Genomic DNA, 17,709 nt, shown 5'->3' on the forward strand with positions numbered 1-17,709 from the left:
GATTAAAAATATTTAATCGCGATTAATCGCATGATTGTCCATAGTTAATCGCGATTAATCGCAAATTAATCGCACATTTTTAATCTGTTCTAAATGTACCTTAGAGGGATATTTTTCAAGTTTGTAAACTCTTACTGTATCAACGTATGAGTGGACAAATAGGCTTTATATGTTTGTTTATTATCATTTGAACAATAACAAATATTCTCATGAATATTAAACACAACAACCTCTGAACATTACAAATATTCGCCTCAATTCAACCTGGAACCTCTCTCATACAATAATACAATGTGTGTGTGTGTGTGTGTGTGTGTGTGTGTGTGTGTGTGTGTGTGTGTGTGTGTGTGTGTGTGTGTGTGTGTGTGTGTGTGTGTGTGTGTGTGTGTGTGTGTGTGTGTGTGTGTGTGTGTGTGTGTGTGTGTGTGGTGTGTGTGTGTGTGTGTGTGTGTGTGTGTGTGTGGACACTGTGATGGATCGTTGGAGCTATGTGCAGCTCAAGGCTTATGCTCGAACGGGAGCTGCCTGGACGCTGCAATCATGTTGCGCGCACTATCCGTGCTGAGTGTGCTGACTTTTCTTACAATGTCCCACTGTCTAGGTACCTGCATAAAGTCAAGTGCTCGGCGCAGTTGTCGCTCCTCTGTTTTCATTGAAACAGCTCCTTATATCCGTTAGCGCAGCTAGCTAGCACCAGATGCTAACAACAACAACAACAACAACACGTAAGAGGCCTGAGGCCTGTACTACGAAGCTGGATTTTCGCTTAGCCGGCTAACTTCAGGGAAATCTCGGGCTTTCCGGTCCTACGACGCTGGTTCTCTTTTTAGCAGGCTAGATTTCCATGGTAACTTATGCTGAGCGGCAAACCTGCTCCGGAGCAGGTTAGGTTGCAGGCTAAGAGATCAACTCAGTGAAAGCACCGCCTGCTGACCAATCAGAGCTCCGTGTGCGGAGTTTAAAACGATCAATTCATATTACAGGATAGAGGAAATACAGAAAAACTGCCGTTGCAGGAAAGACTGCCGGCCAAAATCAACTGACTGTGTGAACGTGAAAATTAATAGAATATCCCCTCCCATCTTCAGAGCAATCTGACTATTATAACATTAGCGTTAAGAAAGCTTACTTAAATATCTGCCACGACATAAGTAACCGGATCAGAGTAACATTAAGTACAGTCAGCGGCACTGTGAGTGCAGCTATGTGGCTTTTATCCTGGATAAAGTGTTTAAGTCATGGATGTTTAAAGTTTAACTTCTTCATATTTGACTAATATTAAAGTTCACTTTTCATTCAGGAAGTATGACGCTGCGCTGTCAGTACGCTTGTCCGTACATTATGATGTGATATGATATGAATGATAATGGGACACATCGACGTCTGCACTCACAGTGCCGCGGACTGTACTTAATGTTACTCTGATCCGGTTACTTATGTCGTGGCAGATATTTAAGTAAGCTTTCTTAACACTAATGTTATAATAGTCAGATTGCTCTGAAGATGGGAGGGGATATTCTATTAATTTTCATGTTCACACAGTCAGTTGATTTTTGCCGGCCGTCTTTCCTGCAACGGCAGTTTTTCTGTATTTCCTCTATCCTGTAATATGAATTGATCGCTTTAAACTCCGCACACGGAGCTCTGATTGGTCAGCAGGCGGTGCTTTCACTGAGTTGATCTCTTAGCCTGCCACCTAACCTGCTCCGGAGCAGGTTTGCCGCTCAGCATAAGTTACCATGGAGATCTAGCCTGCTAAAAAGAGAACCAGCGTCGTAGGACCGGAAAGCCCGAGATTTCCCTGAAGTTAGCCGGCTAAGCGAAAATCCAGCTTCGTAGTACAGGCCTCAGGTGTGCCTCGCTCGTGCCAAATAAACGCTTGAGGCTTTAAAACTATAGTCCACAAACAAAACAGTGACATCCACTTTTTATATCAAATCTTTGGTTGCAACCTCGGTCCTATTTGACAATGTGATGAACAAGGCAGTGTAATGACATTTCAGAAAGAAAAAAAAGGTCCGGACCACACATAGAGAATTTCAAGAGAAGTTGGACTGAGGATTTGTTTTGTTATTGATTCAACCCTTTATATTTGATAAATTAAATTATATTGGTTTGGTTTCAAGCGTAGTATATTTGAATGCCATTGCCAAACCATGCACACAAAATTCAATAATCCCTATTCACCTGGGAAAAACCTCAGGTGCATCCAAATCCAGCAGAATTCTGTATTTCTTTGTGAACAGCAACATTCATCAAAAAAGACAACCTCCACCTATAATTTAACTGAAGCATCTATTAAGATTGCAAGTCTCTTTTTAAAGCTGCAAAAGACATATTGTATGAAGACCTTGATACAACACAATTGTAACAAAACAATTGTAAGGCAAATAAAAGGAATAGAGTTGTCCATAAAGACTCATAGTAGGGGACTGCACAAATGTGAAGGTTTTTGCGAAGCTGTGTGTTGAGTTTAGGTTGCTGAGAAAAGATATGTTTGGAGAAAATGCGTCCTGCAATCTCCCATTCCTAGAAACATGTAGAGGTGTTATTCTTAAAAAGTAATTTTGATTGTTGATGCTTGATGATCGAATGATGCATCAACATTTGGAAACAATGATGTTCAAAATGTTGGATTAACGAGCATCTTTTGCCAGGATACAAGTTGAACCCAACCTTAGTTATCAAAAATGTTCATTGACTTAACAAAAAAAATAGTCAACTGCTATTGACATGTGCAGAAATTACCTTACAGTATATCTAGTTTTCATGTATATATATATGCATTTATTTATTTTTTCCCTAACTTCAATTTATTTTTCTTTATTTCTTTGTACTCCTTAATTTCTATACATTTTTTACGCAATAATGCCAATGTTATATTAGGATGATTCACGGGAGGGCTACTTCCCATAAGCTATGCTTCAACCCTCCCGCTTCTACTAATTTTGTTTATCTTTGTGTGTATGAATTATACTTTTTTCTTTTTTGGATGAATTAGTAGAATAAATAAAAAAGAAATATATAAACTTATCACCACAGTGCAGATAAGGTTATAGGTTCTGAAAGGAGGAAAGGAGGCAAGGCAATTAAGTATATCTGCAATTACAAAGGGTGGGCTATTTTGCTAAAAATATATTCTTAAGCTTATGATTAGACTTCTATCAAAGACGTTTAACCTGCTTATCATTAACATGGGTTTGAGAAAAGACATAAAAGTGTACAGATATTTCTTTGTATATTGAGTAATAATTGTTAAGAAAAAACATGCATTCATGGCCAGATAGTTATGCTTTGTGAGTTTCAGTTACTAACAAACATTGTCCCACATGCTGTGTCCAAACCATTGCCTTACCTTCTAAAGAGGGAGTTTTCCCATATCCGTTTTTCATCTTCAAATCAAAAAGCATCAAAGCACCAGCACCCAGGGTAAATGGTAATAAGAACCACCATGATAGTTATCACCACCATGATGATAGATAAGGCGGGATCGTTTTGGCTATCATTGTTTACTCCAGATGGTTATCCAAATTCAACTGCGCCTGAACTAGCCATGTGAAGCTAAAGCTCCTGATGTACTCCCTAGTGTACATGGACAGTTTACTTTCTGGAGTCCGCTCGTCATTGTCTTATATATTGTTTTAAAGGGGTATACCAAATGTTATTTATTTTGCATTTGAAGCTTCAATTAAGGTCTTAACATCACGTTTATGTGTTTCATGATATTTCTTTAAGTCTCATTCTAAAAGAAAAAGAAAATCTCTGAACAAAATCCTAAATTGGGAAACAGTGATGTATTGGATTATTGAGTTTATCCTATAATCTAATTTCTTTAATGAATATTGTAATATGATAATGAGGTCAGTTTCATCAACCTGAATACGTGTGGTTATGTAAATGTTATTTATGGTGCTGTTTGATTGCAACTGGACCGCCCCGTTGATGAAGATGATTACTTTCTGTGTGAGTAGGAAGCAGAAAGCTAACAGTTTTACACTGCAGTGAAAATGTTGTATTTGAACAGTTTAAAAGCAACACATTTAGAGTATTTTATTAGAAAAATACATGTTTTTTTTACATACAAATACAATTGTATTTAACTTATTTGAATGAGTTTGCACTTAACAAAGCCCTGGAGTTATTGTTTATTATGGAGTATACATTGGAAATAAATATGCAGCTACCACTGGAATCAAATTGTATGACACAAAAATATAAGTGTAGCCTTGTCTTTATTTGCAATTGTGCAGAAATGGGTTTTAACAGAATGCAAAAAAAAAGAAACCGAGCAGCATTTGAATGTTGACATGAAACGACTTTTGATAGTCAACGTTATAAGTGAAGCTTGGAGTTCAAATGATTTGGTTGGCTTCTGCCGTCCGTTAAAAAGTGAAATGTAGGTTCATGCACAAAAATTGTTTGTATCGGTTATGGGAAATATATTTATTTGAGTTTAAGTATTCATTTGTTTATGGTAAGCTAGCCGTGTTATGTTGTTATAATACCACAGCTATGACCCAAACATATGTTTATAATGATGGTCCAGCTTTATAAAAAAAACACATTTAATGTCAGTTTAACATGGGAAACAAAAAGTCTGTTGAAGTTTTGTTGGCAAATCAACAGTCCTCTTATGTTTTGTTGGCAAATACATCCACCACAACCCCCTACACAGACTTATCAAAGAATGTTCTTTTTTTAGAATCAGACATACTCGATTGTCATAGCAGGAAAAGCAAAGGTGCAAATAATAAAGGTGGCGCTCAGCTGGTTCAGGATATGCTTGTGATGCTGCTTCATAGGTTTTGAATTGTGGGTCCATGTTCGTGTATACATTAGCAATGCCATAGGCTATGTATCTTGAATGGCCTTAATTAAGCCTAAGCCTGTCAGGTTTGATAAACGCTTTGCAAGAAAGTCAATGTTGAGACTCTGTGTCGCACATAAGGGTGGTGCACCTTTTTGCCACTCTCGCCACCTGCACCGAAACAGTAAAATGAAACGTATTTAACTCCCACACACACACACACTATCTCCATTAGCATAGCGGCACGGAAAGAAATGCTATTTTATAGAAAACATACTGAAACTTAACAGGCATCAACGCACCCCTTCTGGTCCTTAGCAACAAACATGCCAAGAGGGAAGAACAATCAGTCAAAAAGTTGGCGAGATAATCAAAACTCAGATACACACAACCATACACACATATACATATACATACAGAGATGACTGTCATTATAGTTGTCTTTATCATCATCATTGAACCAAATCTAAAAATGCAATTCCTAAATGAATTCTATAAATGGCTTACTAGACAGTTTGATCATCTTCGTTTTTCTAAAATGAAACATGGCAGGTACCCCAGAGATATTGTGCTTTACAGATATGAAATACCAAAGTAAAGGTTATCAAGAGCTCGGTATCCTTTGAACATTTTAAAAGGAAATGAAAGGGCATTATCAATTAATTCATGATGTTCAATTACTTCTTGAAATGTGTATATTTTTTTCATCTTTTTCCTGTTTTGTTTTCATGTATTTCATTGTTTTTTTTTATCGGATTGTTGTCCATGATTCATACTCAGTTCGTTTGGTATCCTTCTTTATTATTATTATCTAAATCAATCTTATTGTTAGAGGGAATGTCTGTGTTATAAGCCTGTGTCTTCTTGACCTCGAGACTGTAACATGTATTATATTTTCTCATTATCTGAATTTTATTTTTCTTATTTATATGTAATAATAAATGCACCTTTTAAAGAATTAAAACACAAATTGGACAATTAGAGCTTTAAAAACGGCATGGTTGCTGACTTGAATTGCACCACATTTCACAGTCGTGTATTATATGTCCCTTTCATTGTTTCAATGTGCGTTACATGTAGGTAGAGTTTTCCAAACATTTGAAAGAGCTCATGCTGCCCTGACATCTGGCTGAGTTGGCACATTTTCCGTCATTACATTATTTCTCTTTATCACATATAATAGGATAATTGGTTTTCAGTATAGCATAGTTTAAGAGGTGACAAGTACATTTTGAAAATGTGTTTTGTTCAGAACATGATTGTTAGTATTATAATTAACACTGTCTGAATGAATAGTGCCTTCAGAAGACATGAGAGACATAGGTAGAGTATTAGGTTATGTGTAATCACAAAGCAAAATATAAAAAAGGCTTCCTCAAGCCTATCATTTTCTGCTATAACGCAGTTAAAATCACTTAGTGTTATTTTAGTACCCTCTTCAAATATTATTTTACTCCTTTCCCAAACCAAAATGTCACTCAAATATAAATAAAATACACCAACGGCTGCATACCACCCTGTACAGTGCTAACTGGAGAAGAGCACAGTAATTCTACATCAAGGATGTACTAAACGGGTAGTTTGTGTCTAATGGTCTCAATAAACAGTCACACTGCCATCTAGTGACTCTGAAAGGACACACATGCTTGCAAACAGTTAAAGTACATTAGCAGCTGCTGTAGTGCAGAATAGTGCTGACCTTGTGTATGTCATTGGGGATATAAACATCCATTCAGGTATTATACACACAGACGAGATGCACTAACAGGTGCACACATCACACACATAAACACACACACACACACACACACACACACACACACACACACACACACACACACACACACACACACACACACACACACACACCACACATAAAGAACAAAGACAAAGAATGCAGCTCTTGTCCATAGATTATTAAAGACTGTTCAATTAAGTGTAATTAATCCTGTGCTGTACTTTACATGTTACAGTGTTGTACATGTGCTGACCATCTCCTATGCACATTCACAGACATTTCCACCTCTGCTACTCCTTCATTTATAAGGATATCCTTGAGCACCTTCCATAATGTGTCTTGATATATGTACGTTAATGTCATTCAGCTTGTGCTCACAGGACTCCCTGCTCTCCTCCGTACCAAGGCTGCGTATAGATGCTGGTAAAAGAGTTTTGATGTGGGGGCAGCTCCATGTTCTTTTAGTAAACAGCAACAAATATTATAATTGACTCTACCGACCTTAAAGATTTTCAAACATACTGTAACTTCTTAGAATTGTTATTATCACTGAAACGGGCAAGTGATTTCTTTACACTATATTTTAAATGATCAGTTTCATAAGAATGTGTGTGCCTTAATTAATCTTTCCACTACACTTTTATGTATTCAATATTTATTATCTTTGTTGTCTCATAACATGATTGTCTTGCCATTTCATACCAAGACTCCATAGAATAATTGAGTCTCAAAAGACCTTCCTGGTCAAATAAAAGTCCAAAATGTAATTAATCTGTGAAGAAACTCCTTCAGTCAGTAATGATGAGCACGTCTCAAACAAATGTCTAAATGTTTGCACTTCCCTAGAGACCTGAATAAACTGTTTCCTGTGTTGCAGAAACAAATGCAAATAATGCAAGCTTACATACACAAAGTTTATGCACATATCCATGGGTCGAACTGGGTGACCAAGCTCTTGACTTCTGACGAGTGGATGGAAACAGTTGTGGTTTCTCCCCTCCCCTGATGCTGCAGATGAGCGTAAGCTGTAAATCCTCTGGTTAACACCTACGCCCACTCACAGTAACAAACATGCAGACCAAATGCACGCACAGAAATCAAGAAATATATATATATATATATATATATATATATATATATATATATATATATGTATATATATATGTATATTCCTTTTCAGCCTGTCTTGCAATTAAGTTGTGTTATTTTTTGAGTCCCAGTTTTGTTGCTTTTAATCAGCATAATTTAATAAGTCTCCAGGCGCTGCTCTGTCACACACCATTTCCGTTTACCACTCTCCTTGGACTGCAGTTGAAATATCAGTTTTTTTTGGCAACGTTTTCTACATGATACTCTTCTTAATCTTAATTACTTTTTATTTTCTCCGGTGGCAGAGTTCGAGTTATAAATTATAATACAGCTTATAGGAGTTAGCACCTACAACTACCTTGAAAGGGCCACGTTTATTGTAAAATATTTTATAAACTGGAGGAATATCTTTGTTTCAGGTTCTTGGCCGGAAGGGGAGCTTGTGTTGAAAAAAAAGGGGAAAGGAATAAATATCCTATGGTTTGAACTGATCCTTTATTGCATTTGTAAACAAAAGTCAACTGCCAAGTCAGTAAACTAAGCTGCCAGGTCCAGAACAGTGGACCTGGCACTTGCAGCTTCAGTTTTTAGGTTCATAAAAGTTGTCTATGAAATTATATTGATATGTTTTCAAGCCCAGTTGTCTAGAATGTAGACCGAGTGTATCTGGAGTGGGGCCAATAGTGTCATCTGTCTGTTCCGGTTTTGTGAGGCCTCAATGTTTGGTCAGCAGACGTATTTGAATAAAAGCCACTAACACATAGATCCCTAGATCAGAGTAGAATATGAATGATGCAATAGTGGGTTGGTGGCTTTACAATAAGTCAATTCAATTAGATTATTGTGATGGAAAGAGGTGAACTTTGCCTGTAAAGCATTTTTCAGGTTCATATTTGTATTTTAATGTTGAAAAAGGTCTGTCTTTTCCTCATACTGCCTGAGCTGCAGCACCTCTTTTCACCCTCTGTCTGAAACCAGATCCCAGTCTGCTCTGATTGGTTAGCTGGCCGGGTCTGTTGTGATTGGTCAACCTCTTAGAAATATCCCTCCCCTTAGCCTTACACGTCCAATGTGTTGGAGCGCTAGGAAATAGAAGCGTGAGTGTATAGTGATGTTGCTATAGTATGTTGCGAAAGTAAACAAAATAGTCCAGTCTAGTGAATTGAGGTAAAGCCTCTAGCCACAGATTGTCATTGCAGATCTCAAATGGAACAATGTATTTGGTATTACAAAAGATGGATTGTTACATTTTGTTGTTAAATTAGTATTATTGGAGATAAATCAATATTGAATTATTTCTAAAGATCCCTGTTTAATATAAATGATTAGCTACAAAGAAACAAATATTTTTACTGATGTCTAGAAAATGTCTCTGTGTGTAAAACTGCCCCCCCCGCTAGACACTGGTTGTGGTGATGATGATGATGATGATGATGATGATGACGATGATGATGATGATGATGATGATGGGATTAAAGATAAGATGCTGAAGATTTGGATTTATTAAAGAGTGGACTCCTGATGAGGGCCTCAGCAAAACACGTATAATGACAGATGAGGGCAAGAGAAGAGAACTATAGTTTACATAAAATATAAAAATGTTTGTGAATTATTTCGAAGAGCCTCTAGACTTTGGAATAGCATGCTACTTATTTTTCTTCTAAATAAAGTCTTAAAAGAAGAGGATGTGGTTGAGGTTGAGTTTGATTAGCAATTACAAAATCAGTAAATGCTTTTATGATAGATTTTTGAATAGCCATACAATGTATTTGCTTTTGCTTTTGCTTTAGCTACTGTGCACTGTAAAACCAAGCATTGATTCCATTTGAGGCACTACTGCATGTTTTTTCTATTTGAAATCTTTGGTAACACCTCTGTAAGACGCTAGGGTTTATGTTATTGTAGACCTATCTCATGTAGAGATCACATGAAAGCCAAGAATACCACATATATTTTGACCAATAGAAAACAAGAACAGAAAAAATGTTTCCACTTAAACCTACCAATCGCTACCTTTACTTCCTTTAACGGAAAATTCTGCGCAGGACATGATATCTGTGAGAAAAACCTGTTTTGCTGTCTTTACCTCTTGGGCATCATCACACATGGACGGGCCGCACATTTTAATTTATGTTCTCTTAGGTAATTATTTTTTATCCAATTTTTATATTTCCATTTGAAAATTAATTTACCTCAACATTTGCATTCTTGTTTTTTTGGTAGGACCCTGAAACTGCTGTAACTCGAAACACTTTTTACACTGAGCACTGTGTGTTTGTTTTCCAGGAGTTGTATCCTTCAGTCATTGGACCTCTGGATCAGAGTTGGAGATGATAGTCAGACCAGGAGACAAACATCACTCTCTACTGTGACTGCAAGTTATCAACCGGAGTATACATCGTGTGGTACAGGAACTGCTCTCATGAGAACCAGCCTTCTCTCGTCCTTAATGTAAAAGAAAAGAGAAAAGACTTTACGGAAATCAACTATTCTCTGAATCCTCTACCTCGTTTCCACTTTGTGAGAAACTCTTCGTCTGAGTCCTATGACCTGCTGATCATTAACATCACTGAGACCGATGAAGGGCTCTACTACTGTGGAACTGATCAGTTTAAGGTGGAGAAAAACAAACATATTTACACACATGGCAACATCTCAACAAGGATCCATGTCAGTGAGTATGCTGTTCTTGTTTTGTGCCTCTGAAATAGTTTAAAACAAAAATAAAATCATTATTTTCTTCTTACTTTGGCCACACATTTTATCCATATGTATTTCTTCTTTTCATGGTAAGCTTTGGGATGATTTCTACATTTAAAATAAGATAGACAGGCTCAAGCTAAATGAAAGGTTGGACATCTGAAAAACTAGACACATTAGTCAAATAAGAATGGCTATTTCTTTAAAATGCAACTCTGCAATTAAAATAAAAAATATATCTTTCTGTTAAATGAAAACTTGAATTCTAATGAATTTAATTTAAATAAAACAGTGATTTTAGTTTTGAAAATTGTATGGTTCTTAGATCCAGGCTTTCAATGAGTTTAACTGACTTGTGTCGAGTTTGTTAAAAAGACTAAAATGTTGTATTCATTGTTTTAATTAAGCGAATCAACTGACTTCTTTTTGTTTAAGACTCCAGTGAGCTTCATCTCCAGGAAAGTAAGTTAACGGGAGACTGTAGAGTGTGCTGGATGCTGCTGTTCTCTCTGTGTCCAGCTGCTGCTGCTCTGTCCTCTCTCCTCTCCTCTCTCCTGGTGTATCACCTCTGTAAGAAAGAAGGTAACTAATGTTTTTACTTCTAAAGTTGAACTTGTAATGTCAGACTTATCAGTGATAATAAATGTATTCCCTTAATGTACAGTTTGAGTTTGTGTACCATGCTGTAATGATGACGTATTGATTTCCGCAGCTAAAGAACCTCAAACTGATCAGCAAACAGCTCAATCAAGACTAAATCAGGTAGGTGTAACAGTAAGATATAATTTATCATGACAATGAATCAGAACATGATCATGATTCTAAACAACAAATGTCACTTTTAAGGATGAAGATGTGTGTTATGCTGCACTGGAAATATGTCCGGCATCAAAGAGACCAAAGAGGACGACAACCCAGAGTTCTGACTTCAGCACCTATTCTGCCATCAACACTTTGGGGATGTAAAGACTTGCAAGACAGTTACTAAACGAGATCACAAACAAACCAAAATTGTATGCTATTTTTCCAGGATAAGTAGAGACCATTATGCAGCTCATCGTTCCCATTTAAAGCTGAGCAACAGTCAGCATTATCTATGACTGATGTGTATAAAAAGCTGTATGCATAAAGTCATCTTTTTGAAGGTGGAAAGCAGTTATGTCTTTAGAAGTTGATACTAAACTCTATTTCTAATTTCCTGAAACCACTTAAAAAATATATAAAATAAAGAAAAACCTTGAGACAGAAATCTTGTTTGTTTGTGTTGATTACAATTCAGCTTCGGATTCACTCTTTTGATTGAAATCGATCCGTAACATTTCAAGATGGCTGCTCGTGTAACAAAATAGTATTGCTGTTTTCAGGCAATTTCCTGTTCTTATCTCAAGTTACCCATCATTCCCAATCCTCCTCCAGTAAAGTCTGATACAAGTCAAAATATTTGTTAAGTTAGGGCTCATTCTTCTAAAGAGAATAAAATGTATTTTGTTAAAAGGATACATAATTTAAAAGCCACAATGGCTATTGTTTGAATCAGGCAAGTTATTTAAGGATGGCCTACCACACAGTTTCCTAGAATATAGAGTATAGAGTATAGAGCATGACAACAATGACAGCCAAGCCGACCTCAACCACATCGTGTAGGTCACACCTTGTATTCAGTTAGTGTCGCAGGAAACTCACAGTGACAAACATCCCCTCATGCGACTAGTTTCACTGCCCAAAGTAAATTGTACAAGTTGAGAAGAATTAAATTATACTTAATAAAAGACACAAGCACAAACCACTGACAACAGGAAATGTTCTAACAAAAATATATATTTTAATTCTCTTTTTTTTCTGGGTGACCAGTTTTTGCACTTAATGCGGAGCATGTTGATCCACATTGACAATGCCTGTGTGTGTGTGTGTGTGTGTGTGTGTGTGTGTGTGTGTGTGTGTGTGTGTGTGTGTGTGTGTGTGTGTGTGTGTGTGTGTGTGTGTGTGTGTGTGTGTGTGTGTGTGACACTGGCTTTTGTTTTCAGAAGATATTATGATAGTGTCGTTCGTTCCGGTGCACACACACATCATGCGCCTTGGTGACCGGACATCTCCTTCATAAAACGAGTAATAGGGGGAATAATCGGGCAGTTCGATATGTGTTGAGGTGTGTGTGTGTGTGTGTAGAGGTGTTCGTGGTTAACACGTAGCAGCCTGCAGTCACTCTTAAGCAGTTCTGAAGAAGGTAAACACAGTGAAGGCGGTGCGTAAAAAGGCACAGCTCTCTGCACGCTGAGGCCTGTACTACGAAGCCGGATTTTCGCTTAGCCGGCTAACTTCAGGGAAAACTCGGGCTTTCCGGTCCTACGACGCTGGTTCTCTTTTTAGCAGGCTAGATCTCCATGGTAACTTATGCTGAGCGGCTAACCTGCTCCGGAGCAGGTTAGGTTGCAGGCTAAGAGATCAACTCAGTGAAAGCACCGCCTGCTGACCAATCAGAGCTCCGTGTGCGGAGTTTAAAGCTATCAAGTCATATTACAGGATAGAGGAAATACAGAAAAACTGCCGTTGCAGGAAAGACGGCCGGCAAAAATCAACTGACTGTGTGAACGTGAACATTTATAGAATATCCCCTCCCATCTTCAGAGCAATCTGACTATTATAACATTAGCGTTAAGAAAGCTTACTTAAATATCTGCCACAACATAAGTAACCGGATCAGAGTAACATTAAGTACAGTCCGTGGCACTGTGAGTGCAGACGTCGATGTGTCCCATTATCATTCATATCATATCACATCATAATGTATCATATATTTCCTTATTTGAGTCAGCTTCTTGAGCCGTATCTGGCCGTGCAACACTTACAGTGTCACATACTGTATGCAGAAGTATTATTTTAAGCAACACATTAAGTTGACGAAACACTCGAGTCAAATGTAATTAAAGTCAGATCGTGTCTTAGACGGGGCAGTGATATCATAAACCTGTTAATGTACGCCAGGGCTTCTCAAACTCCGGACCAAGGTCCGGATCCGGACCGAACTGCAAATCAATCCGGACCGAACCCTGTGTCCCATTATAACAAAGAAAAAAATTATAAAAAAAAAAAAAAAAAAAATTCTGATTCTGATAAATTAATGTACATCATCATGTACGCGCGTCTTGTGTCTGACGCGTTGTGAGAATGAACGTGCATATATATTTACTTGTGTGCGCGAGCGTGACATGCATAGCAGACCACAAGTTAACCGCAAGTTTACCTTGACATACTGTATGTATGTATTGAATGTGTGTGTGTATACAGGGGCGCCGTTTACCGACAGGCAATGCAGGCAAGGCAGGCAAGTGCTTGGACCAGAAGGGGGCCCCCAAAGAAGGTAGATTAAGAAGGTCCACAGCAACGACAACATGAAACACCCTTTAAATTACTGCAACGACATGTCGGGAAATTCCATGCATAGAGCGCCAAGAAACTGCTTCTTAATTTCAGTTTCGTTTCTCCGCTCGGGGGACGACGACGACGACGACGACGACGACGACTTTACTGGCATTGATCCCGACCAGTGACCTTGTATAAAGTTCACAACTGGACCTTTAATAAAAAAGTTTGAGTACCCCTGATGTACGCATTCAAACACTTTTTTCTTTTACCAGCTGTATTCACCTTGCAGGTGCAGCTATGTGGCTTTTATCCTGGATAAAGTGTTTAAGTCATGGATGTGTAAAGTTTAACTTCTTCATATTTGACTAATATTAAAGTTCACTTTTCATTCAGGAAGTATGACGCTGCGCTGTCAGTACGCTTGTCCGTGTTTGTGATTGGTCGAATGCTCCAAATACCACCCCTTTCATGTGAACGCGCACCTAACTAGATAGGACACGGCTGGCTTGAGCGATCCACTTGATAACCAGCGTCGTAGTACAGCTTAGCGAGAGCGCGTATGTTTTGGATTAGGCCAACCGGCTAACTCAAACATATCCAGGTTAGGTTGAACCAGCTTCGTAGTACAGGCCTCTGGTGCTGCACTTCTCAGAGGCGGAGTTACACGTCCCGCTGCCTCCTGATGCTGCAGCCATTTCATGAAGTGAAGGAGGTTTTCCTTCTATAAAACAGCTTTGGGCAGCAGATACTGTGATAGTCCCGGACATGAATTCATAGATCAAGGCAGACTGGTTTACAGACTCTCCTGTTTTGCCAATCCGGTGCTTAACCCTTAGATGCATAAGTGGGTCTTTTTTGACCCGGTGAGGTGGTTTTCTTGAAGTATCTTTGTAATTACATTTTTGTTATCATTTCATATTCCAGCTATTCCTCAAAAAACATGTTTTGGATATCATGCCATTCAAATTTTTTATTTACATTTTATACATTTTAAGAAATTGTAGTTTTTGTATTACTACCCCAAGCTTCCATAAGTAGGTCAAAAATGACCCGCATGCATTTTCTATGGAATCCTATGGGAACCTTTGATTCTTATCACCTGTTGCTGTCAGGAATAATAGCAGACAATTTTTATTTTTGTTTGTGATCGTATTTAGTAACTGTCTTGCAAGTCTTTACATCCCCGAAGTGTTGATGGCAGAATAGGTGCTGAAGGTGCGCACGAGAGGCTGAGACCGCCGAATCCCATAAACATCATAAAAGCCATTTTCAACTGTTTTCTGGTGAAAGTTTAACTAGGCTACTGGATGAAATAATATGACTGGTATAGGTGCGAAAATTACACTTTTTGAAAAACACATTAGGATAAAATATTTTTATATATTTATAATTCTGCAAATATTACGATAAACTCACAGCTATTTTGCGGCCCGGCAGTAACCCCTGGTCTAGCCGACATGCATTTCCACCGAAACCTTGTCTTCTTCAGTGTCAGATTCGGGATCATACTCATAATGCTGCATTTGTCTGGGAGAACATGTTTCTTCTTCTTCTCCTCTCGTATTCACCGTAAGCATGGTAACATGACGCTCGTGCCGGCCGGCCATGCCAGAGAGGCAGAGAGTCCCAAATACTTCCGCAGTGGGGCGTGGCCAGCTGCAGCTCATTTGCATTAAAGCTACGTCACAAAATCAGCCTTTTTTAAGACAGGGCTGGAATAGAGGGGTATGAGGCATGGATAAAATGCATGATCTGTTTGGTATTTTGAGCAAAAAACTTCACAGACATGTTTTATATAGGTATGGCCCTACAATATATTTTTCAAATATAGCATAATAGGTCCCCTTTAAATTAGTTTGTGAAAAGCATATGTATACTGACTAAATCAAAATAGATGTGGGTTTTTTTCCTTCCACAATTACAAGTTAAAATTCATCAGATGTGCACATTGATCTCCATTGTTGTTGTCATATACGTGAGTGAAAACAGTTAAAGATACATTAGCAGATGCTGTAGTGCAGAATAGTGCTGACATTGTGTATGTCATTGGGGATATAAACTTCCATTCAGGTATTATACACACAGACAATGTGTACTAACAGGTGCACACATCACACATACACACACACACACACACGCACACGCACACGCACACACACACACACACACACACACACACACACACACACATACACACACACACACACACACACACACACACACACACACACACACACACACACACGCACACACACACACACACACACTGTAACTGCCTCTACTGTAACATGTCTCCATGCTTTAATGTTCAAAAAGGTCTGTCTTTTCCTCATACTGCCTGTGCTGCAGCACCTCTTTTCACCCTCTGTCTGAAACCAGAGCCCAGTCTACTCTGATTGGTTAGCTGGCCTGCTCTGTTGTGATTGGTCAACCTCTAAGAAATGTCCCGCCCCTTAGCCATACACGTCCAATGTGTTGGAGCGCCAGGCAATCAGGGCCGGCCCGTAGCACTGGCGTTATAGATGTTCGCCTAGGGCGCCAGATCTGGGGAGGCGCTGCGCTGGCAGCTCTGGGAGGGAAAACACATTTTTGACCGTTGGTGCTCATCCTAATTTTCGGCCTTGATGTAACAATATTCATAATGAAGTAAATGTAACACCCTTTTCACCCCGGTTACACTTTTCATTTGCCCTGTACGATGGGCGCTGTAAGTGATGAAAATGGGGGATGTTGGCTTATCTGGCGCCCGCAGCTCACAGCCAAAGTGCAAGTGAGCGTGGGAGCGAGCGAGGGAGGGAGAGAGGGAGGGTGCACCGGTACCGGTGCTGTTGTTATTAGCATCTGGTGCTAGCTGCTCTAACGGATATAAGAAGAAGATGTTTCTACAACACATTCTCACTCCCAACTCGGCCTATGTTGACGTTATGTCAGGGTCCCTGTCGTTACTTTCCAACGCAAGGGGGGGCCCTTTAGCGTCGAGTTTCAACTATCAGGGAGTCCCATTGACTTGCATAGAGCTCCCTGAACGTTGGTAATAGACGAGTTGGGATCGCGGCGAAATGCTCTCCGCAGATCCATTCTCACAGCGTTTATCAACCTATTTCTTACTCAATATCAAGCCAAACTTATTGTTTTTACTTCTTTATTTTAATTGAATAATGTAGGACTTTTGCCGTCAGTTATGGGGAGAGTAAGGGCTCAGAATACTGAAATCTGTATTGTTTCATCTTTTTTTCCTTCTAATTTTGTATTATTTTCTAAACTACTTACAGTATTTACTCAACAATAAGACACAATTATCCTTGTGTTTATTTATTTGTTTGATTAATAAACACAAGTTGGAGTCCGTCAGGACCGAGGGTCGGGGCGGCTCATTCGAACACAGGAAGCTGTATTTTCAAAATAAGAGTTCATTTTAATATTATGTTTGATAATATATGTTTAATTAACTAGACCACTGGGTCATGTTAAGACCATCTTTTCTGTCAGTTTGGTGTTACAAATATAAAAACAATATATGTGTGGATAACAAAATACATCCATCATAAACTAAACTGGAAACAGCAGTATATTTTATTGTGTTAACACTGTAAACCTGAGTGCTTTAACCGCCTAGTGGTTAAAGCATGTTATTGAATTCTTTTGTTGATACGTTATATTTGATGAAAACATAAAAATATTAAGAGTACATACTTTCATAGGGGGAAAGTAGAAGGTCAATGATAGAAATATAGAATAGAACATATCAATAAGATACTGTAAGTGATCTCTACAATAAAACAGTTTAGTGCAGGACGTCCAAAGATATTAACAGGAGGATGTGCAAAACAGACAAACTAATTAGGCTTTATTTAAACATTAAAGAATACTTTAGGTTAAGGTCTTCTTTTGAATAAGAAAAAAGCTTTGGGGGTACAGTAACTACAGATAAATATTAAGCCTGACAAAGTACTTAACGTCTAATATATTGCATAATTTGTTTTGGGACTTGACAATCAACTTTCCTGCAATG

At 38.4% G+C, this 17,709-nt stretch overlaps 1 protein-coding gene across 1 annotated transcript in view; it reads left to right on the top strand.

The window, feature by feature from the left end:
- Window positions 1-11,570, top strand: part of LOC117474797 — a 123,649-nt gene extending 112,079 nt beyond the window's left edge. The window contains exons 2-5 of the mRNA XM_034120802.1: window positions 9,972-10,308; window positions 10,770-10,916; window positions 11,047-11,096; window positions 11,181-11,570. Coding sequence (XP_033976693.1) covers window positions 9,972-10,308; window positions 10,770-10,916; window positions 11,047-11,096; window positions 11,181-11,300 — 654 coding nt within the window. The 3' untranslated portion in view covers window positions 11,301-11,570. The remainder of the gene's footprint in view (window positions 1-9,971; window positions 10,309-10,769; window positions 10,917-11,046; window positions 11,097-11,180) is intronic.
- The last annotated feature ends 6,139 nt before the right edge of the window (window positions 11,571-17,709 follow it).

This window comes from Trematomus bernacchii, unplaced genomic scaffold, assembly GCF_902827165.1.
Source record: "Trematomus bernacchii unplaced genomic scaffold, fTreBer1.1, whole genome shotgun sequence".
Taxonomy (NCBI): domain Eukaryota; kingdom Metazoa; phylum Chordata; class Actinopteri; order Perciformes; family Nototheniidae; genus Trematomus; species Trematomus bernacchii.